This window comes from Tenrec ecaudatus, chromosome 9, assembly GCF_050624435.1.
Source record: "Tenrec ecaudatus isolate mTenEca1 chromosome 9, mTenEca1.hap1, whole genome shotgun sequence".
Classification (NCBI taxonomy): domain Eukaryota; kingdom Metazoa; phylum Chordata; class Mammalia; order Afrosoricida; family Tenrecidae; genus Tenrec; species Tenrec ecaudatus.
In genome coordinates, this window is record NC_134538.1 from 144,439,431 (window position 1) to 144,458,537 (window position 19,107).

The following is a 19,107-nucleotide window of genomic DNA, read 5'->3' on the forward strand; positions in this document are numbered from 1 at the left end:
ACTGACTGCATGGTTTAAAATCAGGAAAAGTGAGTGTCAGGGTTGTATCCTCTCACCATACTTATTCAGTCTGTATGCTGAGCAATGGATTACGAAATCCAGTATAGAAGCAGAGTGCCATGGGAGGAATAGTTGGTGTCAGGGTACTGTAAAGGATGATGGGTGAAGGCATGTCTTACCCCTGTCTTGTGGCAATAGAGAAGCCATAAGAGGTCAGATATGCCAACCCCATGCTATTTACTGCATGGAGACATATCTTTTTCTTCTTCTTTTATTGGGTCTCTTACAGCTATTATAACAATCCATACATCAATTGTATCAGTCACATTTATGCATATGTTGTCATCATCATGTTCAAAGCATTCTTTCTACTTGGTATCAACTCTTTTTCCCTCCTCTCCCACCCTCCCACCTTTGTGAACCCTTGATAAATTATTATTATTTTCATACCTTGCACCATCCACTGTCTTCCCTCACCCATATTTCTGTTGTTCACCCCACCACAGACTGGGGTGTGTGTGTTATATACATTGATCGTTGTGATCAAATCTCCCTTTCTCCCCCTTTCCCTACCACTTTTCCCCTACCGTCCTGGTATCAATACTCCCATTACTGCTCCAGATGGGTTTATCTGTCCTGGGTTCTCTGTGTTGAGAGCGCTTATCTATACCACTGTACATGCTCGAGTGTAGCCGGATTTGTAAGGTAGAACTGGGGTCATGATAGTGGGGGGAGGAAGTATTAAAGAATGAGAGGACAATTGTGTGTTCATTGGTGCTATACTGCACCCTGGCATACTCATCCATTCCTTGGGATGCTTCTGTGAGGGGATGTCCAATTGTCTACAGATGGACTTTGGGTCTCCACTTTGACCCCCCTCATTTGCATCGATATGATTATTTGTTTTGGCTCTTGTGATGCCTGATACCTGATCCCATGGACACCTTGTGACCACACAGGCTGGACACGGAGACATTTCAAAATCATTTGACATGCCAAACATTCAAAAATATCAATTTCTCTATTGTATCTCTTGTGAGATAATAAGAAAAGTGGAGGTCACTCCTTTGTACTGCACACATTGTTCTCTCTTTTACAATAAACACAAGAAAGCAAATATACATGTTTCAAATTGATTTGTCTACTAAAATTTCTTTCAGTTACAAACATACTTCAGGGACAAAGATCAGAGAAATTTCACACCTGGAGACTGACGGAGGATTAGACAAGATTATACAAATATAATTTTTCACACTGAATCTTAATTTGATTCATTGTAATAAAATAATCATTCATGTCTGAGAAAGGGTCATGGAAGAACCTGACATTACCACATAGCCACTAGGGCTTCAAAATAAATACATTAAGGGATTGGAGAGATGTCTTTTCAAATATGCAAGATAAGAAACATGCATATATAAGAGTAAATGAAGTGCTAGCAAACAACTCTAACTAAATCGGAACCTCTCTGCTTCAGTTTATTTGAAATACCATTAAAGTCTGTATTTAATAAAGCAAGCCTCTTAACATAATTATTATTTTCCTATGAAAAGGTACAACATCTATAACTTTTTTTTCCCACTTTCCTCCTTTGCTGTACCATAAGAGACAAGAAGAATCTGGTATTTAGGACAAACTTGTAAGCAATCTTCAGACTATTTCCATTTAAATTGTGCAGGAAATGTAAAGGCCAAGTCTATCTGCCTTTGATCAAAAAATGGAGATTTCTAAAATCTTCAGATGAGCTTTTTGCTGATCTTTATGAAAAAAGATTTTATGCTAATTTTACCAACAGTAAATATCCTGATAATTCACAAAAGCCAAGAAACTTTCCCAAAACCATTCTCGCTAATTCTTATAAAAGTTCAAAAGAGATGATAGATGGTTAATGGTGCTTCAAATAATGACAACTATTATTTTTCTACCTGAGCTTGACAAAATGTATCCTGGGTAATAGAGTCGTTTGCAGCAGATCAGTTAATGCCAGAACCAAGGAAGTATCTAGGTCCACGGGACTTAATCCACTTATAAGAACAGCTCTGGCCTAGTGGATATTTTCATTCACATGCAGAATCTTACACATTCTCACAAGAGTTGTTTAAAACGTCTTTTATATTCATAGTCATAGATTAGGAATTATCATCGTGACATAGTTGATATTCAATAGATATATGTAGAATGAATAAAAGAGCAAACCTGCTCTCATCTAACTGATTCGAACTCATAGGGTAGGACTGTCCACTGGGTTTCTGAGGCTGTAAATCTTTACAGAAGAAAGCCTCATCTTTCTCCTTTGGAGTGGCCCATGGGTTTGAACTACTGACCTCGAGGCTTGTAGGCCACCAGGGCTCTAAGATCTCCCTAAGTGACCTGTGTGAACAAACAGACCGTGTGCACGCTTCGGCAATTTCTGTCCATGAAGATCTCAATGGAGAGACTGAATCTATAGTATCTGGAGGATCACCTCACCTCATCAGAAATCATTACTGGGGTTCAATTTTAGGCCAAATATTGGCTTTCCAATACACACACCTTTCCCCTCGCTACCTATTTGTCATTCCAGTATAAGCAAGGGAAAGAACAAGGACAATCTGGCTGGGATTTCATGCAAGACTAATTCTGGGAACTTTTCGTCTCATCCCTTCACTCGGGTTTCTCTGGGCTCAACAGGAATAGCAATCTCAGCAAGTCTGGGTTGTGGGCACACACTAGAACGAGTTCGTATTCTGACATTCCTCCTCACACTTGAGAGGAGAATGCTGTGTGTCTCATTCAAAGGCAGTGGGTCAGGCTGTTGAAGCCCAAAGCACGTCTTGGTAACATACATCTAAATTTCTTCAGCTTTCAGAAGCCCCACATGAATCCTCTTTATCTTTTAGAAGATTTCCACCGAATTTGTGTTGGAAGAAAACACAAATCCAAAGTATACCACTCACATCTGCTCACACAGAGAAGTTGAGAGAAAACCTGAATATTTAAGAAATGGTCTTTCCAAATGGATTCTTGTCTGCCGATTGCATGTCATGGAGTTGACGCGGAAGCACAGCTGTGCCATGGGACAGAGTAGAACTGTCCGAGAGGCTTCCCGAAGCTGTGATCTTCACGGAAGCAGATGACCAGTTCGCTACTCTCCTGTGCAGTTGGGAGGTTAGCAGCTCGTGTTCACCATTGCACCACCGAGGCTCCTTAGTGTCTGCCCATCAAATCCAAAGTCCTTAAAGTGAAGACAATGACATATATGAATTGCCTCACTTTGATGAGTCTCAAGTGGCCTACTAGAAGTTTGAATTTCATTGATTCAATCATATGTTATTTTTCTCCTTAGCATAATTTTGATATCCATTAAAGGAAAATTTGATCATTCATGTCCTGCTGAATTTGAAAGTGAAATAAATACCATAAAAGGTCTCTGCCTGCTCTTCGTAGTCACTTCAACGCACACAAAAATCCCAACACAACCTGCCCTCTGCATCACCAACAACAGTCTCCATAATTAATTTGGTTTAATGTGAAGTTTATGAAAAATGCAGATTTATTTTATGTGAAGTTGCTTAAAGTGAGCAGTGGCCTTCTTGAATTATGCATTACTTCCAGGAAGCCAGCAGAACCCCAAAAACAAAATGCAGTAAGGTTTTCAAGTAATAATTATAAATGGACGCTCAAACTATTTTGTGACATGTTTAAATGGAAATTTTTAGCATAATTAAAATGATAGGTCGTACGTGATATTCTACTTGACTGAGTCAAGATTAAATTAAGTCTTTTTTCCATACGCATTCTTAATCGCAAAGGCATCATTGCTAGGGTACACTGAGTTACTTTTTAAAAAAGATTGTCTTTCTTAATTGCAAAATGGAAATACCAGAAATCAGTATGCTCTCTTTCTTAGTTTCCTTTCTCCACCTGGAGAATAACAGCATGCAGGGGCGGAGGATGGGGGCGGGGGGCGGGGAGACTATCCTAAAGGATATAGTAAAACAGATTGTTGCAAAAAAACAGAAAGAAAAAAATTTTTCATTCTGGTAGATTCCGTCATCCATGCACAAAATAAATGGCATGTGACAAAATTGTGTTTGTTCTCTATGAACGTATAGATGGCTCTTGTAGGGTCTGGAAAGTACAGGCTTGCACAAAGAACCTAAGAGACACAAGATTCTAGGGAATTACTGTTGGCCTTTGGAGTCTGTGGACGGCTCTGGGAGGAAAGGGACTTCTTGTTCATGGCCGCATTCCCACTTCTCATCACAACGCTCTGAGCAAGTAAAGGCTGGATGACACTTGCTCACTGAATAAATGCATAATAACACACATTGAAATGGGGCCAGCCTGCAATCTCCACTTTTCCTTTGCATTGACAGTAAATGTAGGTTTACGCTTACCTTCTAAAATAAACCTCTCAAAACCATGATTTTCGAAGGCTGCATATTTTTGGTGGGGGGTTGCACTTTTGTGGGGGATGGTCAAGAATTTAATCACCATTTTGGTTGATAGAAATTGAAAGGTAAAAAAGACAGATGAAAGAGAACTTTTAAAAGGATAAATAATTTGGGTTTTGTAAAAATGAAATCATTTTGCACATCAAAGGATACTATCAAAAAAAGTCGAAAGACAATCACAGAATGAGACAAAATACTGGTATTTTCAAATCACTTATTACTAGACTTTTATCAGATATGTGCCCAAATCGTTGAGCTTGAAAGTCTAGTGATAGTATTCACGGTATTTAAAGAAACTCTTGCAACTCAACAGCAAAGGGCAAACAGCCTAATTTCAAGATGGACAGTAGAACTTGAATAGACATTTCTCTAAAGAATAGAAATGGCCAACAAGCACCTGAGCAGATGCTCAGCATTCTGGAGACGTTTGCAAACTGCAGATGAAAATCAAAAGGAGATACCACTTCACTTCGACTGAGACGGCTGTAATAAAGGGCACCGAAGCTTGGAGGAAAGGAAGGGTGAGAGAGAGTGAGAGAAAATCAAACACGTATTGCTGAAGATAGGGAGATATTAGAACTCTCATACATTGCTTACATAGGAAGTGATATGGTTGCTATGGAATGCAGTCTGGTGGTTCCCAATGGAATATCAAGTCATAAAAAGGAAGGGAGCATTGACTGACATAGGGTACAGCAGGGAAGATCACTGCAAAGATTATGCAAAGTGGAAGGAGCCATCCACAGAGGGGCTCAGTCTGCAGGGCTCCGTTTCCATGAGATGCATTTACAAGAACAAGCACATCCACACTCATAAGGGGATGGGGAGAGACTGATGGAGGGGTACCGGGCTTTCCTTTGGTGTGCTGACACGTTCAGAAAGGAGGTAGTTGGCACGGCTCCATAAATTGTGAATGTGCTGAATACCACTAAGTGGTACATTTGAAAATGGTTAAAATAGTAAGCTTTATTATGTGTATGTAATCACAGTTTAAAAGTGGAAAATGAGTGTCATGGGCAAGCATTATAAAATTCTAGTGAATATGAAACAAGACAAACAAAACAAAAACACTACTACCACAGCATGGATTCTGACTGCTAGAGATCCTATATATCATTTCTAAAATCCACTGCCTCTATAGAAGCAGATGGCTTCCTCTTTCTCCTGTGCAGCAGATAATGGGTTTGAACCACTCACCTTCAGGTTATGTGTCCAATGCTTATCCAACAGGGCTACAAGGTCTGCTTAAAATTTGGGTTAACTATTCTTATTTACCATAACTGCTGAGTCTAAAAGATATATATTTGCTTTTTATTGTAACTAGGTGAGGGTTTACTGAGCAAATTGGGTTTCCATTCCACAATTCATACTGATTTTGTTTCGTGACATTGATTGCAACGTCAACGGAACAGCACTCTCCGCAGTTCCTCCCTGTGTTTACTGTTTCCTTTCCTCCTTATTTCTAACAGCCTCTAGCCTCCTGAGCTTGATTCATGCCCTTTGGTCTCATGTGGCTGACTGGTCTAAGACGTGTGTACCTCCATGGTGCCACTGTTCTTATGGGCTTGTCTTGTGTTGAACCATGGGGATACATTCAGTTCAGGGCTTGAGGAGTATCTAAGGGCCAGAGACGCAGGGGTTCCAGTGGTCTCTATCAGAGTCTATAGACCCTCCATACGCCTGGTCTATATTATGATTTTGTTTTATTCTACCTATTTTCTCACATTCAATTTGAATTTTGTATGCACTTTCAGAGTAGTGAAAGTCTCATCCGTTGCCCTTTTTATAAACAAATGTTTGCCAGCATTAGAACTATAAAGATGTACTATTTTATCCTTCACAGAGGATTGAAAAAGGTAATTAAAACAGGAATATTCATACTGACATTTAATTTTTAATGCCTTGTTTACATACTCAGCATTCTATATTTTTTAAAATCAAAACTATTTCATAGCCTTGCCATCCATTGAAAACTAGTGACAGAAGTGAGCACAAGTTCAAACTCCTTGCTCTGAAAGATGACAGTGAAATCATAAAGATTAAGGCAGCACAGCGTAGAGGATTAAGGCAAGGGATGTGGAACTAGCAAAACAGCTCTGTAATTTACTAAGGGGAAACCTGGGAAATTGATTTACACGGAACAATATGCTTACACCTCCTAGAGGTACAACAAGGACTAAATGTAATAGGAAGCTGTTAAAGAATTATCAGGCACATAAACCCAAACCAAGCCCATTCCTATTAAATCAACCTTGACTCAGGACAACCCTGGGCACCTATAGAGAACTACTCTATAGGGTTTTTCTTGGCTGCTGTCTTAAGGAAAACACGTCATGAAGCCATTCTTCTAAGGTATCACTAATTGAATCTGAACTGCCAACCTTTAGGTTAGTCGCCAAGTGCAAATACCTGGAACCACCTACAGGGCTGACGGAAGAGGGCACCACATTTGGTACAGGGAAAGGGGAAGAGGGGAAAGCCCTAGATGAGATGGATTAACACAGTGACTACAACAAAGGGCTCAACCGTAAGAATAATTGGGAGGGCGGCACAGGACCAGTTGTTTCATGTTCTTCATAGGGTCACTACCAATTGGGACCAACTCAAGGGTGGCTGACAACGACAATGTAGGGTTGCTATGAGTTGCAGTGGACTTGATGGCCGTAGGCGTGGGAGGGACTCCAATATAGATTAAATATGTGACGCATGCCATCGTCATTATTGATGACTTTCAACGTACAATTTCTTGTGCTGCACAGCTTTAAAGGTACTTTACAAAGGCCGATTGTATATCGAGTATTGTAGGCTGTTGGTCTCCATCCAAAATTTCCACTCTCCCATCATCCTTTGTACTTTCGATTTGAAGTGTCTATTTACCAATTATTCCTAGGAAAGGAATTTGGCATGCCTGATCACTGTAACTTCCATAGTTCTTTCCACATAATGAGGCTTGCTCAGTAACTATTTGTGGAATGAGACCTCATTTCAAGACTATTTTAGATAATAACACAATTTATAGTGATTACTGGTCAGTTTGGGGCTTCTGGGGGAAGAGCGTCGAGTGACTGTTTTAAGAATGAACTAGGAAAACTCTTTTAAATGGTAGCCTGTCTCCCAACTCTCAGTTGTTCCTGGGTGGGGAAACAGGACATAGGGAATGTGGGGCAGATTAATAATATCAACCCTGCAGATGTTAAGTGCTTTAGAAATTTTGAAGGCTTATTCAAGGGTACGTTATTTATTTCTTCAGGCCTGTAATTTTCCATTAAAAAATATCACCTATATCCTAAATGAACTGTCAGAAACTTAAAGAATATTAATGGTTACATTCGGGGTTGTTAGAAAATGAGCTCTACTTGCTAAAGATTCAAGTTAACAGTGAAAACAAAACAATAGAAACCATTTAAATTAGCTCCATTCCGTTGAAGGAGCTAAAGCAATTCATTTTCCTATTGAAATGACCTTGGACATGGACAACCGAAACCAAGATGGATGTGGAAAGCTTCTGTTAAAGAAGAAGTATCATTTTGGGCAAAGAGGATCCCAACCAGGAAAGGAAGAGCAAGAAAGGGCAAGTTTAGTCAAGGTTCTGGACGCTGCTAATATTCGTTGGTTTCTTTGTACTTTTCATTTAAGCTGAGGGTTTGTCCTGAACAGGTGACTGAAACCTCATACTACAGATAGTGTTGTCTTTTTATCATCACTTTTCCCCTTGAGAATACTCATAAAATTGAACCTTTTAATATAGACGATGTTACAGGGCAGAACTGAAACTCAGAATCATAAAATCATAGAAACCTCAGGACTGGAAGGAGTCAGAGATATTAGTTTCATTGACATAATCTACGTCTCTAAACTACTGGTGGGCTTTTGAGGTGCAATGGATAGAATGTGGGGTTCTTAAGCCACTTTCAATGCTTCCAACAGTTTAAAAAGTTGGATATTTAGCTATGAAAATCTGTATCAATTCCTGTTTGCTTAAGATTAGGTGAACTAGGCAAATTCATAGCACAAATTATATCAGGCAGACACAAAGCATTTATTGTTAGCTATGTTTTTAACAAATTATAATGAAAACACATTCTCAGGACATTAAGTAAAATCTCATGAACAAGTAGAAATGTGGATGGTGAAAAGTTGGAAACAACGGTCTGTTTTTAGGTGAGAATCCAAAGAAGTCACTTGCTCAAGCTCAAGTGAGGTAGGGTGAAGGCTGGGGCTGGGACTCAAGTTTTTGGGGTGAGCAGTTGCATTGTCCAGTTCGGCCTCCACTATTGTAGAATAAGCCCCTGGAATGGTGAAGTGCAGGCCTCGCATGTTGGTATGCAACTAACTCCACACAGCTAGTTCTCAGCTTCCAAGAACATGTCCTGCAGAAAGACTTGCTAACCGCAGAACCTTGTGATTCACAGTGACTCTACAGGGCAGAGAACTACACCATAGAATATTCAAGGCTGTGACCTTTACAGAAGCAGGATGCCCCATCTGTCTCCCACGGAGCTGAGGATGGATTAGAACCAAGTGCTTAAAACCATTGCACCAGCAGGGCTCCTTCTAACAGCACACAGTGCTGCTTGTCTCCGGTCAGTTTGTGTTGTATGCAAAGAACTGAAGCTCTCCCAAGCAGGCGTCAACTGCTCACTAGGTGTTGTTTGGTAGAGAACTTGACTCAGGCCAGCATGAGGGAGTGGTTAATTTTCCAGAGGCAGAGCTGGAGAAGTCACACCATGAGACCACCACTGGCTGCCCCAAGTTCCAAGGGAAGGTGTTTCATCCGTGCCCCATGGTTTAACCTCTTCAGTGAAGAGGGCGTTCACGTGGTATTATTGGCCAGTGTAGAGGTTGGCTTTATCGCTGTCTTATCAAAACCAAGTGCAATGCTACAGACTGAGGAATATTTGAAACCAAGTTTTAGTTCAGTCTAAGTTCCTAAGTATGTGTCCTATCTACAAGAACCTAATCTTATTTCCGGAGGGAGCTAACTTACTGATGTGTCGTAAGCCCTTCCGTGGTCTCAAGGTAGAAAGTAATTTTGCAAATTCAATATTGGAAGCTCACTGTTTTCAAATAGGTGTCAGTTATGGTCCGTGGAACCATAAAAAAAGCATGAAAAGATCTCACCCAAATTTTCAGCATAAAAACACTTTGATTTGCATTTCGATTTAACTAAGACCGTAGGGACTCAACAATGGCAGTGTATTACATCATTATGCTTTATTTACATCTGTTATAACAGAGAGACAGGTACATTGAGTAATATAAACTAATTCCAGTATTGGAGCCTACAAAACACTAAGAAAAACAATGTCTGTGGATGCTCTGGAAGACAACTAAGGGCCGCCTTCAAATGGGCATCAACTCAAGGGCAGCGAGTTTGTTTTGTCGTTGAAAGGTAACGACAGTGGGAAAATCCATGGCTCTGTTGTGTGTCAGTTCTAAGTGAATCAAATGAAGAAACGAAGAGGAGACTTTAGACAGCGACTACACTGCAAAACACCCACCAAATCGATCCTTTGCTTTTAGTGTTCTAGCCAGATTTTTTTTCATTCTTAGTCTTCAGATTCTCTGCTCCCCTTAAGATAATAAAGAGTTCCGATAGCCTAGACCTAGTGCTTTATTTATTCTCTTACTTTCTTTGTATTTTTTCTCAGTAAAATATAGAGAAAATAGGGCTTGAAACTATATAATCATCCTTGAAAAACACCCCCGGGGGTTCTTTGGTCAGCGGGTCATGCAATGTGTGTCACTAGATGGGGTCTGGAAAGACCCCAGCTGTCGCCATTGCCTTCGGTTGCAGCAGGGCTTGTTAAGGAAGCAGAAGAGAGATAAACTACACTTAAATCGTTCTGAGAGGAACAAGGAGCATGATGAGTGTCTTGCATCAGAGACTGGGAGTACTCTCGGATCCATTATGGAAACAACCCAGGCACTAGATCCGGAGCACTTCGTTTTCTCATTTCGCCTGCTATGGATCAGAACGGACGTGATTAGAGTTGAGTGCACTCTGAGGAGTCCCGGTAAACAGGGACTGCCGACTGCAAGGTCAGCAGTTCACATCTACCCGCCCCTCCATGGGAAGATGAGACTGGCTGCTCCATGCAAAAATTGACAGCCACCGCTATCCTGTCCAGCTTTCAAAGAAAGGTGAGAGACTTGTCTGAGGTCAAACAGCTAATGAGAAGTGCAGCCAGAGGTGGGATCCGGGGCCAAGGATGTGATTCTTCTGCCTTTATCTCTTTAGGTAGCTGCGGCCAGGGTGAAAGCCACTCTCTGGATCCAAGCGCTTCAACTCGAACGCTGACACACATTTGAGGCAACCAGATATAGACCCAATGCTTTAAATCGTTTATAAAATAGTGCTTTAGGTTTTAAGCTGGGGAAATCTTTATGGAGGCCTACCGACCTTCAAATCCACAAAATGCTTGTTCCAGCTACATCAAAATCACCCAAGTTTTATTTTTAATTGCAGATTTCTGGGTCCAGGAAACCACTCCAAATTTATGAAAGCTTGAAAAATCCTTCTGTGGAAGACTGTGCTACCCTGCAAGGCTGCCAGGCTGGACCAGTAGTAAGATTTCCTCAGTGACATCTGTATTAAAAAGGGCATATACAGAAGGGGACTTCAAATTTCATGGAAAAATAGAATGCAAGTAGAACGGAATTTTCCCATGAACATTTTGAAGCTTCTATTTTAATATTAGAATGAAATATTTGACTTAAAATGTATTGTGGAGTCAAGTATTTGTGTATTTCCAAAGTTTGGGGAAGCACTAATAAATCAGAAAAAAAAATCACCAAGATGAACACCAAAGTGCCTCAAATGGCCGACTGGTAGAGCCGATGGAAAAGGACTGGTCTGTCTACTTCTTCTTCAGTTATCTCCTCCTATTGGGGGCTATTTAAAAATATCTGCACAAACTATGTTGCTCTCTGTGCTTCACCAAAAAAAGCTATTACTTATAGATGAAAAAGGTTTGTATTTCTAATATGATGCAGCTTTTATGAAACAAAAGCTTGCAACCTGTGTGTTTTCACGTTGAAGTGCACTCAGCTTTGCTCAGAACCTGAGGATCTCCAAGGTTAGGGTTTTAATGGCCCCCATGTCCGGCTCTTGCTTTCTTACCCTCCCCTAACGGTGTCTTTGTCCCATCTTTCATTCTTAGCTATGTCAAATCCTTTGGGACGCAGAAAAAGGATGTGTAACTTCTGAGTGTAAGTGCGATGAGCTGACTTTGAAATACCTACATTGTACTTTGCATTTTTTATCTTAAACCTCCACTTAAGTTTTAATCGCTATGTGGAAATATTTATCTTTTCTAAAATCAAAGCGCATTACTCTAGAACTTTGGCCAGGAGGGCATAAGCACCTAGGATTGTCTTTCCAACCAAAGGAAACCATTGTCTATCCAATCAGACTTACCTACTGCATGCTAAATTTTCACCTGATGCCACAGGGTAATTATTTTAATATTATATTTCTATAGAGCTACAATAATTTAGTTGTATTACTAAGTGAACATCCTGTTATGACAGAAACGTCAATTTGTAGGTAGCTAAATCTGACTGGATATTTTCAATTCTAAGAGGATTTTGCCCTCTGATGGAGGACTACAGTCTGCTGAGCAGTTAGTTATATGTGCTGTATGGAGACAACGTGTTCTAAGTTGCTTTATCTGTTGGAGTTCATATTTCTTTCTTTTTAATAGGAGTTCATATTTCAAAGAAGGGAAAAGTCATTCTGAAGGTACAGAAAAAAAAAAAGGGAGGCCCATGCCACAGCCTCAGGGTTGTACACAAAAAGGCACCTGCTTAGAATCTGCAGCATTATTTGCTGAGGTATTTTATTAAGCCACAACAGGAAGGTTAAGGTTTTTAACAAAGATGTGCAACGAGTCTTTTAAGATATTGTTGACTAATCTGATCAAATACAAGAAACTTTTCCCACAAGTGATAAATCTCTTTATTTGGAGGTTGTAGACAAGGTGTTCTGGCGAATGCCGCTAGTATACCCTGCAAAGCAAACCCGAGGCAGAGAGTAAGGGCAAACACACACACAGACACAGACACACACACACACACACAAAACCTAGATTTCACTGAGGGGGAAAATGAGGCACGGAGGCATTACTGATCTAAAAGTAGAAGAATCTCTGGCCACTCGGGCAGTGGCGCAGCTGAGGGAGAGCTCAGCCATATACTGGTGCCTGGTCCTTAACCCTCACTGTAACGGACACCTAACACTTCTCAACCCACCATTGTGTCCTGAAAGGGAGAGAGACTTATCTCCCTGTAAGATGAGAATCACTTTGAAGGCCTAACCCAGCTTGAATTTCCTAACAGCTCACATCACAATAGTGCAGGGAAAATGAATGCCCAGCACTACTGATGCGCTTCCTGCTTCCCGACAGAAGACACAGCCTGGGGTGCCTGAGCGCACAGGTTAATTCCTACTCGGGAGGCGATGCATGCCCATATTGTACTAGCTAACGAGGGCCCTTTTCCTATGATGGCTGATGCCATGCAGACAGCCTGAGGGGCCAGCACAGGAAGACACTTTATTTACTCACAGTGATGCTTCAGGACTTCAGTGTGCATCCCCGTAGGCTTCCCTTCTGACAGTCCACATCCCAGAGCGCAAGGCCTCACAGACAGACGTTCTGTTCTCATACATACATTAACATGATACACTTCCCCATGACTGCTTCCCAGCATGATGGACTATCTCAAGACAGCGATGCAGGCAGTCTTCATCTGTACATTCACCTCCAGACTTCTAGACATCTGGGCAAGCCTCCAAGAATCTGATCCCTTGAAAGCCTCCAGGAGATAAGGTGACATCAGGTCCCAGTGTCTCCAGATTTATTTAAAGGGGAAATGACACCCAGAAAATTTATGAAGTGGATTGAAAAATGTTTGGAATTAAAAGGTACTGGAATTTTCAAAGCACCCTCCCAATCCCCGTATAGACTAAAGGAATTAAAAAAAAAGGAATAAATTCAACAAAACATGGATGCATTCTTCTATGCAAATAAATTTAAAATGGGCTCACCAAGGAACAGAACATCCAAGCACAGAAAAAAACCACTGCAGAAATAGTGAAATAATCAGAAATACACACCACCTAGAAACAAGGACCTTCTCCCTTTACCTCTTTTAACACGAAAAACAAAAAACAAATGTGTTATATAAAGTGACGAAAGGTGCAGAACTTAAAAATTTTTTAGTACGATGTTATGAAAGGCACATGCTCTCAGGGAAAATGTCAGGAAACTCAGTTATCAAGCTGGTTAAGGAAAGAGCGAGATAGCTCAATGCTGGATGTTCTCTGCGGCTTCAAAAATCTTACCACATCACTTTTATTAAAAATAAAAAAGGTGGGTTAAAAACACAACTTAATGAAATCTAAGAAAGTTGACATTTAAAAGAACACTGAACATAATCAGAAGAATGTCACATCCTTTCCTACTCCAAGGAAAGCATGGCAAGGTCCAGAGAATGGCCAGGTGGAGTCGCACGGAGCGGCCAATTTCTGTTTGCCTCCTGCAAGGAAACTGCGCCAGCGCGAGCTGGTGAGTGGGCAGTTCAGGGGACAGTCTGCTCCTGTGTCTGCAAGGAGCTCAGCGCAGCCAGTGGTGCGGAGACCGTTTCCTAACACACACACACACACACACACACACACACACACACACACACACACACACACAGAGTTTCCTTGAGCCCATCATCTGTCCATTTGCCCTTACTCGCAGCAGTGCCGCGGGCAGCCAGGCCAGAGGCACAACGAGAGGGTACAGTGCAGTGCATCTTGGCTTGCATAGTTCCTTCAAAGCAAGCACTGTAACTGACCATGGTCACAGAGCAAACCTGGGACAGTGCCTTCTCCAGGGTCACATGTAGGTAATAGTCATGGGCTGCCTCAGATTTCCCAAGACATGTATTCTCTTCCACATACTTAACAGTGCAGGGCAGTACTTAAGAGCCCCAGTACGTGTGTGTACACACACACACACACACACACACACACACACACACACTTTATCCTAAAGCCTCCAAAACCCAGTTCCCTTTTCAGAAAAAAATACCCAGCACACTCCAAAACCAAAAAAATACAGACTCATAGTGACCCTGCAGGGTAGGTTAGAACCATTGTCAATTCTGATTCTTAGAGACACCACAGAACAGCATGATCTGTCCCTAGAGTTTCTGATGATAACTTCTACGAGTTGAAAGCCCCATCTTTCTCCTGTGGAGAGGCTGGTGGTTTCAAACCGCTGACCCTGTAGTTAGCAGCCCAATGCGTACCCACTACACCACCACAGCTTCCCTCCCTGAAACACACACACACTCCCTGTCAATTAAAATGTTTTGTAAAATAGCTTATAATCAATCCAGCATAAAGAGTAGGTATCTGATTTTGCAGCAGTGCCCCCCTTCCCCCAACACACACACACACACATGCATATACACACGCATGCACACACACACACACACGGATAGTATTGCTGCTGACTTTGGGGAACAATGATCTAAAACAACCATCACTTTTGAAACCATAGAGAGAGAAGGGTGCACATAGTCTAACTTCCTTAACTTTTAATAATTTTAAATCTGAAAAGAACAAATCTGTCAGGATTTTCAGTGCTAACAGAAGTGGTTAAGAGAAATGCCCATATCACCTGCATTGGCAGAACTGGATCTAGAATAAGTCTACGAAAACACAGGGAAAAACACAGAAAACAACATCCAAAGAATAAAAGAGTTTATGGGAAAATAAGACATAATGGCTAACCTGCTGCAAAACTGGGAGAGATGGCATGACCATAGGTCTCAGAGTTCCATGGAAACTTCGTGTCAGCAGTTGGCCCATGTTTGCTATGAGCAGAACCATTGGGTTGGCTCTGCAGGTGCCGGGGGCAGCCCTGCTCACTCCCTTTCCCACACCGCCTGCGTCTCCAGCCTGGGAGACCCATGTCCTGTCAGAAAGCCAGAAACATTTCTCTACCTTGATACTATTAATTTCATCTTCCTGCACTCAACACAGCTTTCTGCATTTGTTTGGAGACTGTAGCTGCAGGGGGATAAACCAACTAGCAGAAAACATGGCCAGACACCAGCAGGTAGCAGCTAATGATGGGCGCTTTGATCGGAATGATCCAGCACATCAGCCTCTGAGCTTAAGGTCTCAGAAACAGGAGCGTCTACAGTGGTACAGCCGAGCTACCGTAGGTATCAGGCGGCCAAACACAGGAACGAGGGGCACAGGAACTGCCACCTTGTTTTGCACTCTCCTCTGCTCACGACTCACAGGTCCAAACCGATGGCCCATGACTCCTCTCTGACCCACAGCAACCCTATGTAGGCTTCCTGAGAAGACGGCCTCCTCTTTCTCTTTCGGAGGAGCTGATGGGTTTTAACCGTCAACTGTGCGGCAGTCGGTCGCTTACCCAACAGCACCACCACGGTGAAGGCTGAGTGTGGGGTGCACACCTGACGGGGACGGAAACCAAAACAACTGAAGACAATCTGGGGGGATTTATTAAAAAAGAAAAACTATATATCTTCATGAAGACGCTAGGGGCTCTCCTTTGTCGGCTTGGAGTTACCTCAGGTGCCTGGGGCCTGGTGCACCTCGGCTTCTAACCTGCTAGACAGCAGACCCCCCGGCCTGCAGTCTAACTGGCTCTCAATGCTAGCCCAGGGGCTTGCGGCAGGGCTCGTTTTCAGGCAGCTCCATGAGAGGCAGAGAGTGTAGGCTCTGGCAGAGATGCACGAGCCAAGAACAGGTCTAGGGTGTGATTGAGTCAAGGCGGCTGTCCAAGCCTCCACTTCCTGATCAGGAAAAGGGTCTGTTGTGAAGGGCTTAGCACACAGGGCTGCACACATAAACCTGCCCAGATTCTCGGCCTCCCAGAGCATCTATGTTCAACCTGGGTCAGAAAAAAATCAAATGACTGAGACATATGCACTTCTTTATTCCTAATATTGAACTAGTAGACCTTCATCTCTCTCTTCTCTCTCTCTACACGCACGCACACACACACACACACACACACACACACACAACCACAGTACACAAATATAATGAAATGTTTACAAAAAGGTGAATAGTCGTGATGAGTCTTGAAAAACACTGGTAACAAGTAAATTATTATACTGAATTATCAATTCATTTGTCTATTAAGCCTATGATGGGGATGTTTTATATAAGGCATTTAGAGTAAAAAGGTAGCACGATTTGTGTCACGAACCTGCTACACCTGAGCACTTTGGGTGGTAGGGACTACGTGCTAACAGAGCAGAGAGAAGAAGGCAATCCTCAAATGGCCCATCGGGGCACCCAAACAAGCAGTTCCACCGCTGTCACTTGACGTGAATCACTCACTTCAGTTTACTGTAGCTCATTTAAGGACCACTGCTGTAAAGAGTGCTTATTTAAACAGATTTCTCTGCACAAAACAAACCAGAGTAAAGTGAAGCAAAACCACACAACCAGTGGCTATTTACTTTGCACTCAGGTAAAAGCTAAGAGATTTAAAGTACGGGCATTTTCTACTGGCCTGGCCCTGGTAAAATCTACAACATGGCAGAAATGAACGTGCCGGCAGGACATGAAGCCCACAGTCGGGTGAGGGGACAGCAAAGGGGCACTGGCTGAAGGACAGAAAACTCATTTTGAAAACCAATTTTTAATGAGCAAGATTTTAGTGAACGAACATTTGCATGGCAAAAGGAGTACAGAGTGTAAACGAACGCACAGTCCTCACAGAGACCCCCGCAGGCTGGGTGTGCTGAACATAGAAACAGGCGGGGGCTAAGGTAACACCATCATTGTCAAAGTGGAAAGGTAGATGGTATTTCAAAAGTCAATTATAAAGGTAAGTCTTGTGTTTTATAACAATCAAATAGACTATAGTCATGTTTCCTAAAATAACAATATCTTACAGTATGCAGAGTCTGGTGACAATATCAGATCACATCTTCGGCAACCATTGTATCAAAAATCTGATAGCAAACTTTCTTTTCTTCTCCATTTGTGACATTATATGACTTGATGAGGCATTCCAGCCATGGATACGCATCTATAAAGCACAAAGAAAGGTTATTTAACTGAGATGAAACACGTGCCTCGGATATCTGTATCCAAGCTCACAACTTAGCTAGAAAAATGAAAATGGATTCAATCGCGGCTGCACAGTAAAACACCCTTAGGAAATGCAACATCAATCCACTTCTGAATGCACAAACACTGGATTCAAAACATTCAATGTGAGTTTTTCCCCTCGTCAATAGCTAAGAGCTTAAATCTGGAGTTTTCAAACTATTCAGCAGCAAAGGTCTTAGGTTATCTGATGCTCAACTCTTAGTCCTTTGTTAACAATTAAACATCACTGACTATTGACTATCCCTGGTCTTTCTCTAATTAACTGGACAGAAATTGAAAAAGAATTTCAAATGAGGTCAAGCCCTTAAACTTATTCGGATGAAATGCTGCCAGGCACAAGGTTCTGAGCTCAGGGAACAATGGAAGTGGGTCTCATCTCTGAGCTTTGGTTACGACCCTAGTCAATCTACTCTAACTTCTAGAAGAGCTGCTCATGTTGCAAGTTCTGGTGGTCTGAGAGGCATCCACTGAAGTCTTTAATAGTAGCAAGAGTGATACCAACTAGCTCTCTTACACTGCTGGTGGGCTATAAAAATACATAATGTCCTTGAAAAGTAATAATCTGAACGCTTGCATTAAAATTCCACTAGGAGGCCAAAGTATATATTTTATATTCAAAAGGATGTTTTGATTTCAAAATAAAGGGAATTAAAAAGAAACCTTCATAATACTGAAAACCTTAAAATAAATAAAAATGTTCAGCAATAGGAAATTAAATTTTAAAAATCACCCCACTGGGGAAGGGAGCGGTGTGCAAACAACTCCATAGATAGGGAACTACTAGGGAATTAAAATCAACAACAAGGATGTAGAGATTCTGGGGGTGTGGCGCAGCATCAATCTAGCTGAGAGGAACTACTGAGAGGCCGAAAGATCTAGAAGCAAAGATACGGATATAGGTATAAGCATAGGTGTGTACATATTGTCAATACATTAATTCATAAAAATAGAGGTTATTGGTCCATGTACATATATTTATATGGCAATACATTGAGGTTGTGGATGAACGTCGGGTCTCTGATCATGCCCTCCCTCAATGCAAGAACACTTTGTTCTAATAATCCGGCATTCTGCGATGCTCACCCTCCCAGCACAATTGCAGAAGACAAAATGGGTGTGTAAGCAAATGTGGTGAGGAAAGCTGATGGTGACCTGCTTTCAAAAATTACGACGTCTGAGTGTAACATATGACAAAATAATAATAATTTATGAACTATGAATGGTTCATGAGGGAGGGGGGTGAGGAGGGAGGGGGAAAATGAGTAGCTGATATTAAGGGCTCAAGTAGAAGGCAAATGTTTTGAGAATGATGATGGCAACAGATGTACAAATGTGCTTGACACAATGGATGGATGGATGGATTGTGATAAGAATTGTACGAGCCCCAATAAAATGATTTAAAAATATATATATTACGTCTGGGGCCTTAAAAGCTGGAAGTTAAACAAGCAACAAGGAAGAAGCACACCAGCCTGTGAAATCGTGAGGTTTCACTGGGACTGGATAACA

At 41.7% G+C, this 19,107-nt stretch overlaps 1 protein-coding gene across 5 annotated transcripts in view; it reads right to left on the reverse strand.

Moving 5' to 3' along the window:
* Positions 1 to 1,652: 1,652 nt before the first annotated feature.
* The window catches only part of POT1 (protection of telomeres 1), a 100,186-nt gene continuing 82,731 nt past the window's right edge, over positions 1,653 to 19,107 (reverse strand). For 4 of the 5 annotated variants that reach the window (XM_075558623.1, XM_075558621.1, XM_075558624.1 and 1 more), the window contains one exon: positions 17,107 to 17,515. In XM_075558623.1, the coding sequence (XP_075414738.1) occupies positions 17,403 to 17,515 (113 nt within the window). In that variant the 3' untranslated portion in view covers positions 17,107 to 17,402. Of the gene's footprint in view, positions 3,215 to 17,106; positions 17,516 to 19,107 lie in introns of those variants that run through there. The other variant, XM_075558622.1, reaches the window with a different exon arrangement.